This window comes from Poecilia mexicana, unplaced genomic scaffold (genome assembly GCF_051168715.1).
Source record: "Poecilia mexicana isolate PSO_F unplaced genomic scaffold, ASM5116871v1 scaffold_2, whole genome shotgun sequence".
NCBI classification, from domain to species: domain Eukaryota; kingdom Metazoa; phylum Chordata; class Actinopteri; order Cyprinodontiformes; family Poeciliidae; genus Poecilia; species Poecilia mexicana.
Window position 1 is genome coordinate 57,516,714 of NW_028263371.1, and position 15,850 is coordinate 57,532,563.

At 47.2% G+C, this 15,850-nt stretch overlaps 2 protein-coding genes and 1 non-coding gene across 3 annotated transcripts; all 3 read right to left on the reverse strand.

Moving 5' to 3' along the window:
• Window positions 1–550: 550 nt before the first annotated feature.
• trnai-aau (transfer RNA isoleucine (anticodon AAU)) lies at window positions 551–624 on the reverse strand. The gene has a single exon. It is a non-coding gene; the product is annotated as a tRNA-Ile (tRNA).
• A 1,775-nt stretch (window positions 625–2,399) lies between these two features.
• Window positions 2,400–15,850, reverse strand: cops8 (COP9 signalosome subunit 8). Its single transcript, XM_014975783.2, has 7 exons — window positions 15,725–15,850; window positions 12,360–12,430; window positions 12,064–12,112; window positions 10,089–10,221; window positions 3,366–3,473; window positions 3,234–3,296; window positions 2,400–3,001 (listed from the first exon to the last, which is right to left on the reverse strand). The coding sequence occupies exons 1-7, from the start codon at window positions 15,794–15,796 to the stop codon at window positions 2,922–2,924; spliced, it is 576 nt and encodes a 191-aa protein (XP_014831269.1). The 5' UTR covers window positions 15,797–15,850; the 3' UTR covers window positions 2,400–2,921.
• trim63b (tripartite motif containing 63b) lies at window positions 4,734–10,217 on the reverse strand. Its single transcript, XM_088003667.1, has 2 exons — window positions 10,089–10,217; window positions 4,734–5,976 (listed from the first exon to the last, which is right to left on the reverse strand). The coding sequence occupies exon 2, from the start codon at window positions 5,958–5,960 to the stop codon at window positions 4,929–4,931; it is 1,032 nt and encodes a 343-aa protein (XP_087859793.1). The 5' UTR covers window positions 5,961–5,976; window positions 10,089–10,217; the 3' UTR covers window positions 4,734–4,928.

Genomic DNA, 15,850 nt, shown 5'->3' on the forward strand with positions numbered 1-15,850 from the left:
ATTGGTGGGTGAACGCAGCGAGGCACCAGAACCAGAACCAGATCCAGAAACAGAATTGGGACAGGAGCCAGAACCAGAACACCGGAACCAGGACCTCTGATCTGGGTCAGCTCCAGTTTGGACCGTTCTGCTGGTTCTGCCAGTCGGTTGCTATGGTAACTGCCTGTTAGGTTTCCAGAAACTTTTTCTAACTTTAAAAATATTTTCTAAAATCAAATAATTTAATTTCTCCTCAAAATTTGACCCATAAAATAATGAGGTAAAAACTGTTTATTTACATCTCATAAATAAATCTCGTCTTGCTCTCCGATCCTCTCGGGCCGGCGGTTCTGATCCGGACCAGATGTGAAACGTTGATCAAAATCTGTCATCAGATCGTTTATTAGTGAACCGGTTTGAGAACGTTCCTCATTTCAGAATGAAATCATCCTGGACGTTTTTCCCCCCTGGAGTTTAATTATCAACATTCCTCTGTTCAGTCAGCGGCAGCCAGAACCCCGACCGGGACCGGGACCGGCGTAATGTCCAGGTAAACCAACGAAAAGGTTAGTGGCCCGTACGGGGATCGAACCCGCGACCTTGGCGTTATTAGCACCACGCTCTAACCAGCTGAGCTAACCGGCCTGATGACGACACACAGCGCCCACTGTGCAATATGAGCATGCGCAGTTCCCTACGGTCAGCTGGAGGTTTACCGCCTTTCTGTTCGGCTCATCAGGTTTATATTTAGTGCGTTTTCAGCACCGAGCTGACCCGTTTTCCTCCCGAACCGACCTGCTGCTGCGGTCAGCTGTCCCAAACCGTGAACCCGAACTACTTCAACACGCTGCTAGAAGAAAATACTTTGCATTAAAGAAAATATTCAGAAACAAAAAGCTGAAGGAGAGCAAACCCAGAGTTCTGGTTCTGGTATCCCTCCAAGTCTCAGAAACATCTGCAGCTTAAAGACAAAATAACACAATAAAATCTAAATGATTAAAAACAGGATGAAGCTAAAAATAAAGATGGCTTCTTGTGCAGCATAAGGCAACCAGATGGATTTATGCCCACATTTTCCTCCGGTACCAGCTGACCGGTTCCTCTAAACATGGACCGGGCCTTGTAGGGAAGGAAGCTTTATATAAATACTAACAGCAGAACCTCAGCAGCTGCTCCGGGACGCTTCTGGACCAGAACAGAGTTCAGTTAAACACGTGTGATCTGAATGGAGATCCTCAGGGTCATAATTATACATACACCACCAGTGATCAATGTCTGCATTCTTCTAATGGGTTGGTTTCCTGTTCAGCTGGGTGTGTTTGGATAACAGTTCTGTTGGAGACCCATCGGGGTTCCGACCCGGTCCAAAGTTAACACCTCAGTCTGGACTGAGACGTGCGGGTGTCCCCATGGACGAGACTAATGTCCTCTGGAGAAGATTTGGATGAGTCAATATGGACACACAGCAAAATGAGCTGCAAACACATGAATGATGCAAACTCCAAAACAGAAAATCACAAATAAAAAAAGGAACGCTCTGAATAAAAAATGTTGCAGCAACAGGAAACAAGCAACAGAGAAGATTCCACCAACAGCAGCCAGATTCAAACGCTGCACAAAACAGAAGTCCTCCAGACCACTAGGGGGAGTCTGGGGCAGGTAATATCACCTTCATGAATATAATGCAGAAGACATGAAGTACAACAGGTGCACAGCGGTGCAGTTGGTAACACCGTTGCTTTGCAGCCTGGGTTCGATTCCCAGCCCGGGGTCTTTCTGCAGGTTCTCCCTGAGCACGGATGGTTCTGTCCAGGTTTTCCAACTTCCTCGCACAGTCCAGAAACATGACTATCGGTGTGTGCATGGTTGGTTGTCCTGCCTCTCGGTCGAAACGTCTCGCTGGAGAGGCACCAGCACTCCTCCCAATAAATGACTTAACTGGTCATCCCGTTAAGTCATCGTGTCTTTTCCTGACCTCTGTAACTACAGAACCTGATAATCACCACTGAGGGTCCAGTCCACGCCATCAGTTCGTCAGCTCCCCCTAGTGGTCTGGAGGACTTCTGTTTAGTCAGCAGGGTTTCATGCTGGTGGATCAAGTAATAAAGTAGAACCTCCAGACTGACCTCAGAACCAGCAGCTAGGTGGACCCAGCTGGTTCTGAGGTGATCCAAACGGGTCAGAACTGGTTCTGGAATGGAGAATGAAGGCTAACACTGATCAACTGGAACCGTGTAGAATCTCTGACCCAGAAAACCAACCAGTTGAGATTAACTGCACCACAAGCTGGCTAATGGCTACGTTAGCATTCATAAATGTAAATTTATGAGCTTGTGTGGATCAGAGTGAATGGAGACCCGACTCCAACCTGCAGAACCTGATTACCCTCATCTGATGGAAACAGAAGCTCAGCCAACCAGTAGAAACAGAAACACGTTTATTCAGCAGCCAAAACAGGAAGTTGGGTGGAAACAGGAAGTAGGATGGAGACAGGAGGTAGGATGGAGACAGGAAGTAGGATGGAAACAGGAAGTAGGATGGAGACAGGAAGTAGGATGGAAACAGGAGGTAGGATGGAGACAGGAAGTAGGATGGAAACAGGAGGTAGGATGGAAACAGGAAGTAGGATGGAGACAGGAAGTAGGATGGAGACAGGAGGTAGGATGGAGACAGGAGGTAGGATGGAGACAGGAAGTAGGATGGAGACAGGAAGTAGGATGGAAACAGGAAGTAGGATGGAAACAGGAGGTAGGATGGAAACTGTACTGGGTTCTCTCCATGTTTATCTGAAACAACAATCAGCAGAGCTATTTACACATCAGGCAGCTGCAAACAGCCAATCGTCATCGTCGTCTGAGCGGGGGCGGGGTCATGGGATGAATCCGGGTGTCGGTCCATCAGGAGGCACGGCGGCCTCTCCTCCGGCGGAACCAGGGGAGCCTTCAGTTCTCCAGGAACGCCACGTAGTCGGTGAGGCGGGCCAGCTGCTGCTCGTTAGGAACCAGAGACACAGGGGGCGGGTCTGGAGAGAGAGAGGGGCGAGTGAGTCAGGGGTGTTTCCACTATCTAGCTGAGCTCTGCAGCCCCGCCCCCACCTGTTACTGCTCAGAGCAGCGGGGGTTGTGATAAATCCAGCACGATGTGTTCGCCCTCTAGTGGCTCTTTTAGACACTGAATCCTAATAAACATATAAATGTGTGAAAAGGAGCCAGAGGAGAAGTGCGTGTGATTTGATGGGAAAGGGCGCCCCCTACCTGGCTTCTTGGGCATTACCATCCTGGTTGCTGGGTCGGCCTGCCAGCCTTGACTCACCACACCTGAGAGAGATGAGGGAAGCCAGGATGAGTCCAAGAAAACCCGACAGACGCTACAGGAAGTAGCCTCACCTTTCACCGCCTCCTCCACCGTGTAGCCCACGAAGGCAGCGAAGTCTTCGGCTGTGATGGAGGTGTAGGCCTGCGCCACCAGGCTGTAGGCCCGCTGCCTGCTGCTCTCTGTGGACAACATCATGGTGAGGAGGAGGAGGATAGCCATCATCTTCATCATGTCTGCTAAATGAGCCGCAGCTCGTCACTGATCACAGCCAGGAGCCGACAACGGCTCATTTCACATCTTTAAACAGATTCAGCCCACTTCCTGTCGGACAGGCCACTTCCTGTCGCTAATGTTGCAAAAGTGAATCAGAAGAAAACAAGAAGTTTAAACTGAACTCTTTTGGTTTGGCTAATATGTTAGCATCCAAGAAGCTCCTCCCACTTTTAAACAGGTTTGTGTTTTTAACCAAACTTTAGAGTTAAAGGGCCAGACCACATTATTTAATCTCCGGAAGACAATTCTCTTCATTTAAGGTCATTTTTATACATTATTTGCAGAATGTGAAGCAGCTGGAGTTAAAACTGGAGTCCTGATGAACTGAATGTTTTTATCTTGAATGCTGATGTTATTTATTGTTCAGGTCTTTAGTGTCTCTATACTCCAGGTAAAGATGAATCCTGGAGGCTAAATCATAATGATTCTGAAAATGATCTTTTGACCCCCAGTTGATGTCTGGCGGCCCTCCACAGGGTCCCTGCCCCCCATGTTGAGACTAGGCAGAAGTAGATTTTATTCAGGGTTATCAGAGAAAAGAAGGATAAACATATTCCGCACTTTTCAGATATTGAAACAGAACCTGAATCTCAGGAACGGGGTCACCGGGGTCACCTGGAGCCTCGGCTCCTTATCAGGTGAGCAGTGAGGCTCCTCAGACACGCCGACATGTTCTGCTGTCACCGCGTCAACAGAACCTGGCCTCTCAGGCTCTGTTGCCTAGCAACAGCTCCCTGTGTACCAACAGAGATCTGGCAACCGGAAAGTTTTCCACAAGGACGATCGATAAGAGCTGGCTGGAGCCGCACTGAGCATGCTCAGAACAGAAGGTCACTCTGCGTGTCACTTCCTGTCTCTGAGCTCAGCGACCAGCTGGACGACAATTTTAGCTCAGAGTCAGTCGGGTCAGAGCTGCTGAGCAAGAAGAACTCCATGAGAGGAACCGGACCGGACCGGCTATTCCTGGATGCTATCACAAACAGAAACACACACACACACACACACACACACACACACACACACACACACACACACACACACCTATCACAAACACTCACTCTTCCTGAAATAGCTCAGACTGTTTTCCAGCAAAGGCAACGCTGCTGCAGGCTTTTAATAACCTGCTTTGGGTTCCAACAGAACCAGCACCAGAACCGGGCCATGGATCAACTTCACACAGTTTTATTTCCAGTACAGACTGACTGGGATTCCAGCAGCGCATCAACAACCAGAAGCTACAAACATTTCTAACCTTCAATACAAAAGTATAAAAAGACGTAAAGAAATCAGAGTCTGTGTCTCAGTCCCGATGGACGCCTCCGTCCTCCTCCGTCCTCCTCCGTCCTCCTCCGTCCCGTGTCCTATTCTTCCTCCTCTTCCTCCTCTGCGTCCTCGTACTCCTCATCATCCCCGGTTCCAAAGTCCATCTTGGCCAGCACGGCCTCCACCGGCTCCGTGTTGAGGGTGAAGTGGTCCATCTTCTCAAAGCCGGGTTCTGGCCGCTCTTCGCCCAGCGAGGCCTTGGCGGCGTCCCGGGTCCGGCCGATCAGGCCCTTGGAGGCCAGCAGGAACTCGGCGGCGCCGCTCTGCTCCAGGGCGCGTACCGCCGTGTCCGTCAGCTCGGAGCTGGCCTGCAGACGCTCGCCGTAGCGCTGGGCCAGCGCCCGCAGCGCCGCCACCTTGTCGTCCTGCTCGCGGCCCAGCTGCTCCAGCAGCACCGCCTTGCGCTCCTCCAGCACGGCGTACAGCAGGTCAAAGCGCTCCGCCAGGCCCTGCTTGGCGCGCTGCGCGTTCTCCTGCACGGCGCGCCCGGCGTCCTCCATCTGGTGCAGCAGCGCCTGCAGCCGGCCGTTGCTGGCCACCAGCGCATCGATGGCGTTGCTGAGCTCAGCCTTCTGGCTCTGGTAGACGGCGGCCAGCGGCGCCACCTCGCAGTCCTTGTGCTGGCCGAACACCTTGCACATGGAGCAGGTGGGGCGCTGGCAGCTGACGCAGTAGATGTTGATGCGCTCGTCCTCGTGCTCCGGGCAGAGCGGCTCCTTGGCCTCCTGCGCCTTCAGCGGCTCGCCCTCGCCCTTCCCCTCCTGCTGCTGCTTGTAGATGTCGATGATGTTCTCCACCAGCAGGTTGCGCTGTAGGCCGTGCACCCCGTGGCGATCCAGCACCACCTCGAAGCGGCAGGTGGGGCAGCGGAAGACGCCGCCGGAGAAGCGGTAGGGGTTGCGGGAGTCGTAGAGGTCGCTGGCGCAGCCGCGGCACAGGTTGTGCTGGCAGGGCAGGATGACCACCGGCTTGGTGAACATGTCCAGGCAGATGGGGCAGCTCAGCTGCTTCTCTAGGCTGTCCATGGGGCTGGGCGGCCGCACCACCGAGCCCGTCCTCTGGAGGTCCATGTCCTTGGTTCTGGTTCTGGGAGAGACGACACGCTGTTCTGCAGCTGCTGCACTCCGGGTCTATTCTGGTCCGGTGGCCGGCCGGCCGGCCTTTATATGAGCCTCCAGACAGACACCCGATCCAGCAGAGCGCATTCCTGCCTGGACATTTTCACAGAACCCCCCCGCCCCCACCATGTGTCGCCGTGGAGACGGACAGGTTGGGGTGGACCGGGACAAACAGCCAGCATGTGACCAGAGAGTCTCAGCAATAAACACAACATGATGTTTTCCAAAACAAAACCTACAGGAAATGTTTTCAGTCTGAGCAACAAACAAGCTGAACCACAGACTGAACTACCGACCAACAACTACTGACCAATCCAACTACCGACCAACAACTACTGACCAATCCAACTACCGACCAACAACTACTGACTGATCCAACTACCAACCGATCCAACTACCGACCAACAACTACCGACCAACAACTACCGACCGATCCAACTACCGACCAACAACTACTGACCGATCCAACTACCGACCAACAACTACTGACCGATCCAACAACTACCGACCGATCCAACTACCGACCAACAACTACCGACCAACAACTACCGAACGATCCAACTACCGACCAACAACTACCGACCAACAACTACTGACCGATCCGACAACTAACGACCGATCCAACTACCGACCAACAACTACCGACCGATCCAACTACCGACCGATCCAACTACCGACCAACAACTACCGACCAACAACTACCGACCGATCCAACTACCGACCGATCCAACTACCGACCAACAACTACCGACCAACAACTACCGACCAACAACTACTGACCGATCCAACTACCGACCAACAACTACTGACCGATCCGACAACTACCGAACGATCCAACTACCGACCAACAACTACCGACCAACAACTACTGACCGATCCGACAACTAACGACCGATCCAACTACCGACCAACAACTACCGACCGATCCAACTACCGACCGATCCAACTACCGACCAACAACTACCGACCAACAACTACCGACCAACAACTACTGACCGATCCAACTACCGACCAACAACTACTGACCGATCCGACAACTACCGACCGATCCAACTACCGACCAACAACTACCGACCAACAACTACCGACCAACAACTACCGACCAACAACTACCGACCGATCCAACTACCGACCGATCCAACTACCGACCAACAACTACCGACCAACAACTACTGACCGATCCAACTACCGACCAACAACTACTGACCGATCCAACAACTACCGACCGATCCAACTACCGACCAACAACTACCGACCAACAACTACCGACCAACAACTACCGACCAACAACTACCGACCGATCCAACTACCAACCAACAACTACTGACCGATCCAACTACCGACCAACAACTACCGACCGATCCAACTACCGACCGATCCAACAACTACCGACCGATCCAACAACTACCGACCGACAACTACCGACCGATCCAACTACCGACCGATCCAACTACCGACCAACAACTACCGACCAACAACTACTGACCAATCCAACTACCGACCAACAACTACTGACCGATCCAACTACCGACCAACAACTAGTGACCGATCCAACTACCGACCGATCCAACTACCGACCAACAATTACTGACCGATCCAACAACTACTGACTGATCCAACTACCAACCAACAACTACCGACCGATCCAACTACCGACCGATCCAACTACTGACCGATCCAACTACTGACCGATCCAACTACCGACCAACAATTACTGACCGATCCAACAACTACTGACTGATCCAACTACCGACCAACAACTACCGACCGATCCAACTACCGACCAACAACTACCGACCAACAACTACCGACCGATCCAACTACCGACCAACAATTACTGACCGATCCAACAACTACTGACCGATCAAACAACTACTGACCGATCAAACAACTACCGACCAACAACTACTGACCGATCCAACTACCAACCAACAACTACTGACCGATCCAACTACCGACCAACAACTACTGACCGATCAAACAAGTACCGACCAACAACTACTGACCGATCCAACTACCAACCAACAACTACTGACCGATCCAACTACCGACCAACAATTACTGACCGATCCAACAACTACTGACTGATCCAACTACCAACCAACAACTACCGACCGATCCAACTACCGACCGATCCAACTACTGACCGATCCAACTACTGACCGATCCAACTACCGACCAACAATTACTGACCGATCCAACAACTACTGACTGATCCAACTACCGACCAACAACTACCGACCGATCCAACTACCGACCAACAACTACCGACCAACAACTACCGACCGATCCAACTACCGACCAACAATTACTGACCGATCCAACAACTACTGACCGATCAAACAACTACTGACCGATCAAACAACTACCGACCAACAACTACTGACCGATCCAACTACCAACCAACAACTACTGACCGATCCAACTACCGACCAACAACTACTGACCGATCAAACAAGTACCGACCAACAACTACTGACCGATCCAACTACCAACCAACAACTACTGACCGATCCAACTACCAACCAACAACTACTGACCGATCAAACAACTACCGACAAACAACTACCGACCGATCCAACAACTACTGACCGATCCAACAACTACTGACCGATCCAACTACCAACCTACCTCCGACTACACAAATAAACCAAAAACTGAACACAGCTTCCACTGATCAGATATTTAACAACCAATCATCATCATCATCATCATCATCATCAGTGAGGTAATTATGCAGTTAGATGCACTAATATTAAAACTCCAATAATCAAAATTAGCTTCACTAACAACATGAAGTGCAATGCTAAAACCAGTTAAAAGAAGCTAATGCTAAAACGTTATACCAAGACATAGCAGAAGCTAATGCTAAAGTGCTAATCATTAATATTAGTTCTGCTAACACAATAGCGTTATACCACACATTATTTAGCGAAAGCTAACCCGCTAAATTCAACCCACCATGTGTCAATGACTCAACATGCTACAACGTAGCATATCGCCCTCAGCAGGCTCACATGTGTCATTACACTCCTTCCTGTACCGTTTGTGTTTCAGGAAGTGATTCTTTCCACTCCTGTTTCAGTTTATAGTTGTTGAGTTTTGCTAACTCTGTGGTAGATTTAGCCTGACTGACCACGACTACAGTTAGAAACCGCGCAGAATGTCAGGACATTTTAAAATGTTAACAACAGAACTACAGCAATGCATTCTGGGTTCAGGACGTACGTCATTTCCTGCGACGCATCATGGCTGGAGAACGTAAGGAAACAAAGCGTCTGGTAATCAGACTTCACCCACTTCAAAATAAGAGCATGAGTAGAAAGGATTTTAAACAGTCAATGAGCAAAATTTCAAAACAAATGTTGAACTTCATTCATCTGAAAGTTTAAAAACAGCCAGGTAAATTAGAGCTTTAGAATTTATCCAGAAAAATGTATTGAGGGGAAGCTAATCTTGCTAAGCTTTTTCAAAGTTAGCAAAAATGCTAAAAATAAATTAGCTCCACTGTTAGCAGATCAGCGGAGGCGTGTCCACTGCTGCTGAGGCGTCTACAGGTGAGTTAGCACAACGCCAGGGCAGAAAGGCATCAGCAACAACCTCAGAGGAGCAACTGTTGCTGCTCAACAACCTGGGAGCCTTCAGTTTAGATGAAGGTCATCCTCCCAGAAACACAACGATGATCAACAAGTAAAATCCTCAAACGTCTGAAACGAGTCAAACTGTGGAACAAATTAAACAGAAACTGTAACATTAACAAATCCAAATGTTTACTTGAACGTTTTATTAGAGCTGCCAGCTGTTACCAAACCATCTGATGAAACTCTGTTTATGACATCAACAACAGATCAACATCCAGAGAAGTTATTTTAAACTGTTGCACAACCAACAACAGCGCCACAATCACTCAGGACGCAATAAACTCCTGCTGACGTCTCCAGGAGAAAACCCCGAGATCACAGTGCCAAGGCAGCAGGCTAGCCCTGCAGCTAGCTGCTGTAGCTATTGCTGCAGCTAGCTGAGTAGCAGCTGCTCAGTGATGTGTCTGATATGCTGAAGTGTTTTCCTGCATGAAGTTACCTCTGAGGGCCTCCATGACAGGCAGGATATTCTCGGACCACTGGTGGGCTGCGATGGCCGTGTAGATCCCCGGGAAGTCTCTCTGCCAAATGCGCTGGCCGACGGCCCAGATAGCTGCTAGCTCAGGGTTAGCCTGCAGCCGAAAACAAGACAGAAGCCTTCAGCAACCAGAGACACGCCTCCATGCAGTGGGAGTATTTAGGATTTTCACTGCTGTGTCTGACAGCTGCTCTGCTCAGCCTCACAGGACACAGAGGACAGACATCAGCACTGCTGAGACACCTGCAGTTCCCACACAGCTGCTAGCTTAGTTTGAAACTTAACTTTCCAGGAATTGTGCTGAATATTCATGTTTTGTATAATTTCCTCCATTTCACAGTGAGCGGCTCTTCTAGCCTTTACGGTAATCCAGTTCAGTGGCTTTTCCTAATATGGCTCTCTGCCCAGGGTGGCACGTCACCGGGGACAACACGAGCCACAAATGTCAATATTTATGCACCAAGTAAAATTTAATGCAGATATTCAAAAACACATTTTAAGCAGGAACATTTTAATTTATTTTTCCTGCTTAAGTTTCATATCTTGACATTCAGGATTTACTGATTATTTGTAGCAATTCGTACGATATTGTTTCTAATGTGTCAATCTGTTTGTTTATAACAGATTGCTGCAGCTGCAGTAGCACTGGTTAGCAGGAGTTATCACTTGTTTCGCAGGAGTTGTTACTAGTTAGCAGGAGTTAGCACTGGTTTAGCAGGAGTTGGAAATGAACCAGTGTCCTGAGTAGGGCTGAAACGATTCCTCGAATGATTCGAGTACCTCGATTACTAAAATTCCTCGAGGAAAATTTACCTGCCTCGAAGCTTCGTTAATTTATGTTTTATTAGTTAGCGCACCGTGTTCCGGCCGGGACTTCATTTGCGTTGCGCGTAGCTCTCACTTCCGCCTCTGAGTTGTTGACAAAAGCTAAGTCTCAGCGGCATAAAGTCCAATCTTCAAGATTGGCCCGTGGGGATTTTATTGATTGATGATAATGCCCGACTTTTTATCGTTTTTGGGGAACCAATAAGCATCCTTAAAATGACTGGGGGAATGCCTGGAGTACGGCAGCATTTCTCCTCCGGGGCTGCTGGTTGAAAGCGAACGGCGGGAAGAGCGCTGAGGTGAGCGGATAGACTGAACAGGGCGGGCGGCTGAGTAGCTGATGCTTACCGTGTAAATGTAGCTTTACCGACGAACCGCACAATAAATTTCATATCCCGGTCTGAAGAAACGGGTGGCGGAGCGCATCGTACATGGCTGGTAGATGAGTTTCTGAGTGTGACCAGTGAAGGTGTCGTAAATATCCCGTATTGCTTCCCCCCGTGTTCGTCCCCCGGTCTAACGGTTCGTCAGTCCGCTGGTCTATTTCCTCCCCTCCACCCCATGTTCGTTCATTCGCCCTCTCCTCCCACTCCAGGCGACATTTCCCGTATTTTCAAACCCAAAGCGTGACAGGTTAGGTGGCAAGGTGAGTTTAATTAATCTATTAAACTCACTGAAGATGAATACATAAACTAAAAGCTGGATTGTAGACATTTTTTATAAGCATATTTGTGAGCCTGCCTCTTTGTTATTAAATTCAATATAATTTCAGATTTTTCTATAACTTTTCTTCTGGTTAACTTAGAAAGTGAGCTATTATTGTTACAGGTTAGTTTTCTAAACTACAAAAAAGCAACTGTTAGGGATGCTCAAATATGAAAAATTGGACTGATATTGATATCTGATAGTAACACCGGTATTATGCCAGATTTACCAATATTTCATTTTATAATTTTTTTTTTATCCGATTACTCGATTAATCGTAAGAATAATCGATAGATTACTCGATTACTAAAATATTCGTTTACAACAGCCCTAGTCCTGAGTATTGCGACAGGTCCAGCAGAACTCTGACCAGAACCTGGTCCAACAGACGTTTGGGCAAACTTACTGATTTTATGGCCTGAGGAATCCTTTTCCACAGATAGCGGGCGTTGTTCCTAGAGGCCAGAAACAACAGGACTCAGTCAACAGGAAGTGGAGCAGGAAACACAGGAAGCCCCACAATCCAGATGCTTAAGGTTTGGTGTCAGGAATATTCTGATTTGGACCTGACTCTCTCTACATGGACAAAGCAGGTCGCCATGGAAACAGTCTAATTTACACACCCATTAGTCAGCGGGGGTAAATCCCAACATCACCAGTCAAAAGGTGATGCTTGCACAGCGGCCATTTTGCTTTACTTACATGTCGTTGTTGAGTAGATACAGTGCTAGCATCTGAGCGTAGACCTGGGGAGTTGCGATGCCCCCTGGAGCCTGGTGAAGGTAGTGCAGGTGGTTATTTCTACAGCTCTTCACTCATCAAGGATATTATGTTGTTCCTCAAAAGAACAACATATAAAAGAAAACAAGTCTAAAACAAGGTGGATAAGACAGGAAGTGACACGTTTTAGGCATTCAACGCCTGCCTGAATAAAAAGTCTTGAAGGAAGATTCCTGAGTCCAGGTCACATCAACGTATGAACCATCTATAAAAACAGCTTTTATGCGTTACCGTGGGTTACAGTTTCCAGAATACCAGCTGAGAGAAAAACAAATGACATTAAATTATTTTCTCCCCAACATAAAATGAGCTGAATCAACACTTTAAGTGGTTTCATATGAGATCACCAGGTTTCCATGGAAATCAGGAAATGTCTGCCTTCATGGCTAGGATTCATCTGAAAATGAATCATTTAAGCTGCATGTCTTGCTGCTCAAAGCAAAATGTTCTTTATAGCATAAAGTTACATTATTATCAGGAACAAATATGACTGTTTGGCTAATTAAATAAAACATTTTCTGTGATTTGTGATCCAAACTTTGGGTTTCACATAAACAAGGGAAAATAATTTAATTCAGAATTTCTTATTTTAAACAGACACATGTGATCTTTGATCTGGAAGTTATTTTTATGATCTTTGAATAAAAAGATCATAAAAATCTTTTTTCTCTAAGAATAGGCTGACATTTCTTCCTCATGAAGGAGACACTAATCAATACGAATATTCAGGTGTTATAATTTACAGGGCTCCATAAGGAACAAACAGGATTACTGTTATTATTAAATTATTTTCTAGTCAGTTTATGCAGCACCTGGAACACTGAAAGTCTTCCTGCTAACTTATAAGGTCTTTCTTAGACTTTTTTTATGTTAGTATCTCATTTGTGAGTTTTGTGAAGCTGTATATCATTTTATTTAAGATATAAAAAACAGATTTGAAAAATGGTGGAGTAAAAACAGATTAAACATGGATTGAAAAACAGATGGGGACAGAAATCTTCTGAAAGAGAAACATGGTGAACTATTCTGATCCATTTTCACGGAGTAGCAGCGCCATCTGCTGGCAGCTGTAGTTAGTGTTGATGGTTTGACTGGTTAGTAAAGGACCTGCTGCTAGTTAATATCCTACCTACAGGTTTTACCAAGACAAGCATTAATAACCCAGTTACAGTCTTAAGTTCCGGTTTTCTGAACCAGTTAATTCAAAATAAATTAAGACGTTTTCACTGAAGGTCTTTAGAAATGATGTGCAATTTTTATTTAGTGATTATTCATTAGTTATCAGTGTGAAAAATCAGATCAGGGGGTATTTGCAAACTTATTGTGACGGAAGGAAGAAAGAAAAACATCACTTTGATCCTCAGGGGCCTCCGTAGTAATCTACCTGCTAACAGGTGTGTGTTTTCCTCCACTTGGCTTCTGTTAGCATTACACACAGTCCTGTTAGCATCACACAGTCCTGTTAGCATCACACAGTCCAGTTAGAATCAAACAGTCCAGTTAGCATCAAACAGTCCAGTTAGCATCACACAGTCCAGTTAGCATCACACAGTCCAGTTAGCATCACACAGTACTGTTAGCATCACACAGTCCTGTTAGCATCACACAGTCCAGTTAGCATCAAACAGTCCAGTTAGCATCAAACAGTCCAGTTAGCATCACACAGTCCAGTTAGAATCAAACAGTCCAGTTAGCATCAAACAGTCCAGTTAGCATCAAACAGTCCAGTTAGCATCACACAGTCCAGTTAGCATCACACAGTCCAGTTAGAATCAAACAGTCCAGTTAGCATCACACAGTCCAGTTAGCATCACACAGTCCAGTTAGCATCACACAGTCCAGTTAGCATCACACAGTCCAGTTAGCATCAAACAGTCCAGTTAGCATCACACAGTCCAGTTAGAATCACACAGTCCAGTTAGCATCACACAGTCCAGTTAGCATCACACAGTACTGTTAGCATCACACAGTCCTGTTAGCATCACACAGTCCAGTTAGCATCAAACAGTCCAGTTAGCATCACACAGTCCAGTTAGAATCAAACAGTCCAGTTAGCATCAAACAGTCCAGTTAGCATCAAACAGTCCAGTTAGCATCACACAGTCCAGTTAGCATCACACAGTCCAGTTAGAATCAAACAGTCCAGTTAGCATCACACAGTCCAGTTAGCATCACACAGTCCAGTTAGCATCACACAGTCCAGTTAGCATCACACAGTCCAGTTAGAATCAAACAGTCCAGTTAGCATCAAACAGTCCAGTTAGCATCACACAGTCCAGTTAGAATCAAACAGTCCAGTTAGCATCACACAGTCCAGTTAGCATCACACAGTCCAGTTAGCATCACACAGTCCAGTTAGAATCAAACAGTCCAGTTAGCATCACACAGTCCAGTTAGCATCACACAGTCCAGTTAGCATCACACAGTCCAGTTAGCATCAAACAGTCCAGTTAGCATCAAACAGTCCAGTTAGCATCACACAGTCCAGTTAGCATCACACAGTCCAGTTAGCATCACACAGTCCAGTTAGCATCACACAGTCCAGTTAGCATCACACAGTCCAGTTAGAATCAAACAGTCCAGTTAGCATCACACAGTCCAGTTAGCATCACACAGTCCAGTTAGCATCACACAGTCCTTTTCTCGCCTTTATTTCGCCCTGTTAGTGTTAGAATTAACCGGAACACACCTCTGGGTCAGAACGGCCTCCAGAACCAAAGTAACCATGTAACTACAGGTAAGTAGGAACCACTCCAGCCTCATTTATAATCAGCCGGCTAAAGCTAACTGACAAGCTAACAAACAGCTGAAGCTGGTGTCCAAAGTAACACCCGAGGGCTATTTTATAGTAATCTTGCTCCGGTTTGCTCTAATTAGATTCTAGTTATTTTATGTATTTTTCAGATGAGTTTTAAACAGTGCAGATAAATTTATGTCCGACTGTTGAGAGTTTCAGGTTTTAAACTTGAGCAGCTCCTTAAATCTGTGAAATAACTCTTTACTGAGGAGACGAGTCGGAAGCTAACTTCACCCGCTTGGCTCTCAGGTCTCAATCAGAGCCGAATCACCAAACAGCCTCTACGATGGTCATTTATTTATAATGATGTTCAGCTCATTTCAGCGCTAACTCGATCGGTTTAATCATCCTTCAATGTTTGGATGCCAAGTCATCCAGAAACGGACTAAGCAGGGAACAAAATGTTCGGTTCTACCTTCAAACCGAGCCGAAAAACCCGGAACGACTGAAACCCGAACCGTTTCTGCGGAATTCAACCCGCCCAGCTTACCTCCAGCTCCTGAGCTTCACATTGATCCAATAACTGATCAAAGTTCTCCTCCATGATCACAGCAGCGGGCATGATGCTGCCAGCCGGACTTCTTCCTGCTGTTATTATCTGGACGGTGACTGACTG

What these genes read in the sequence shown, in the direction of transcription:
- trim63b (XM_088003667.1), bottom strand. Translation starts at nt 5,960, where the DNA reads ATGGACCTCCAGAGGACGGGCTCGGTGGTGCGGCCGCCCAGCCCCATG.
- cops8 (XM_014975783.2), bottom strand. Translation starts at nt 15,796, where the DNA reads ATGCCCGCTGCTGTGATCATGGAGGAGAACTTTGATCAGTTATTGGAT. An exon ending in GTGAAGCTCAGGAGCTGGAG is followed by an intron (nt 12,431 to 15,724) that starts GTAAGCTGGGCG and finishes TACCTTCACCAG; the next exon opens with GCTCCAGGGGGCATCGCAAC. An exon ending in TGTCATGGAGGCCCTCAGAG is followed by an intron (nt 3,474 to 10,088) that starts GTAACTTCATGC and finishes TGTTGTCCACAG; the next exon opens with AGAGCAGCAGGCAGCGGGCC.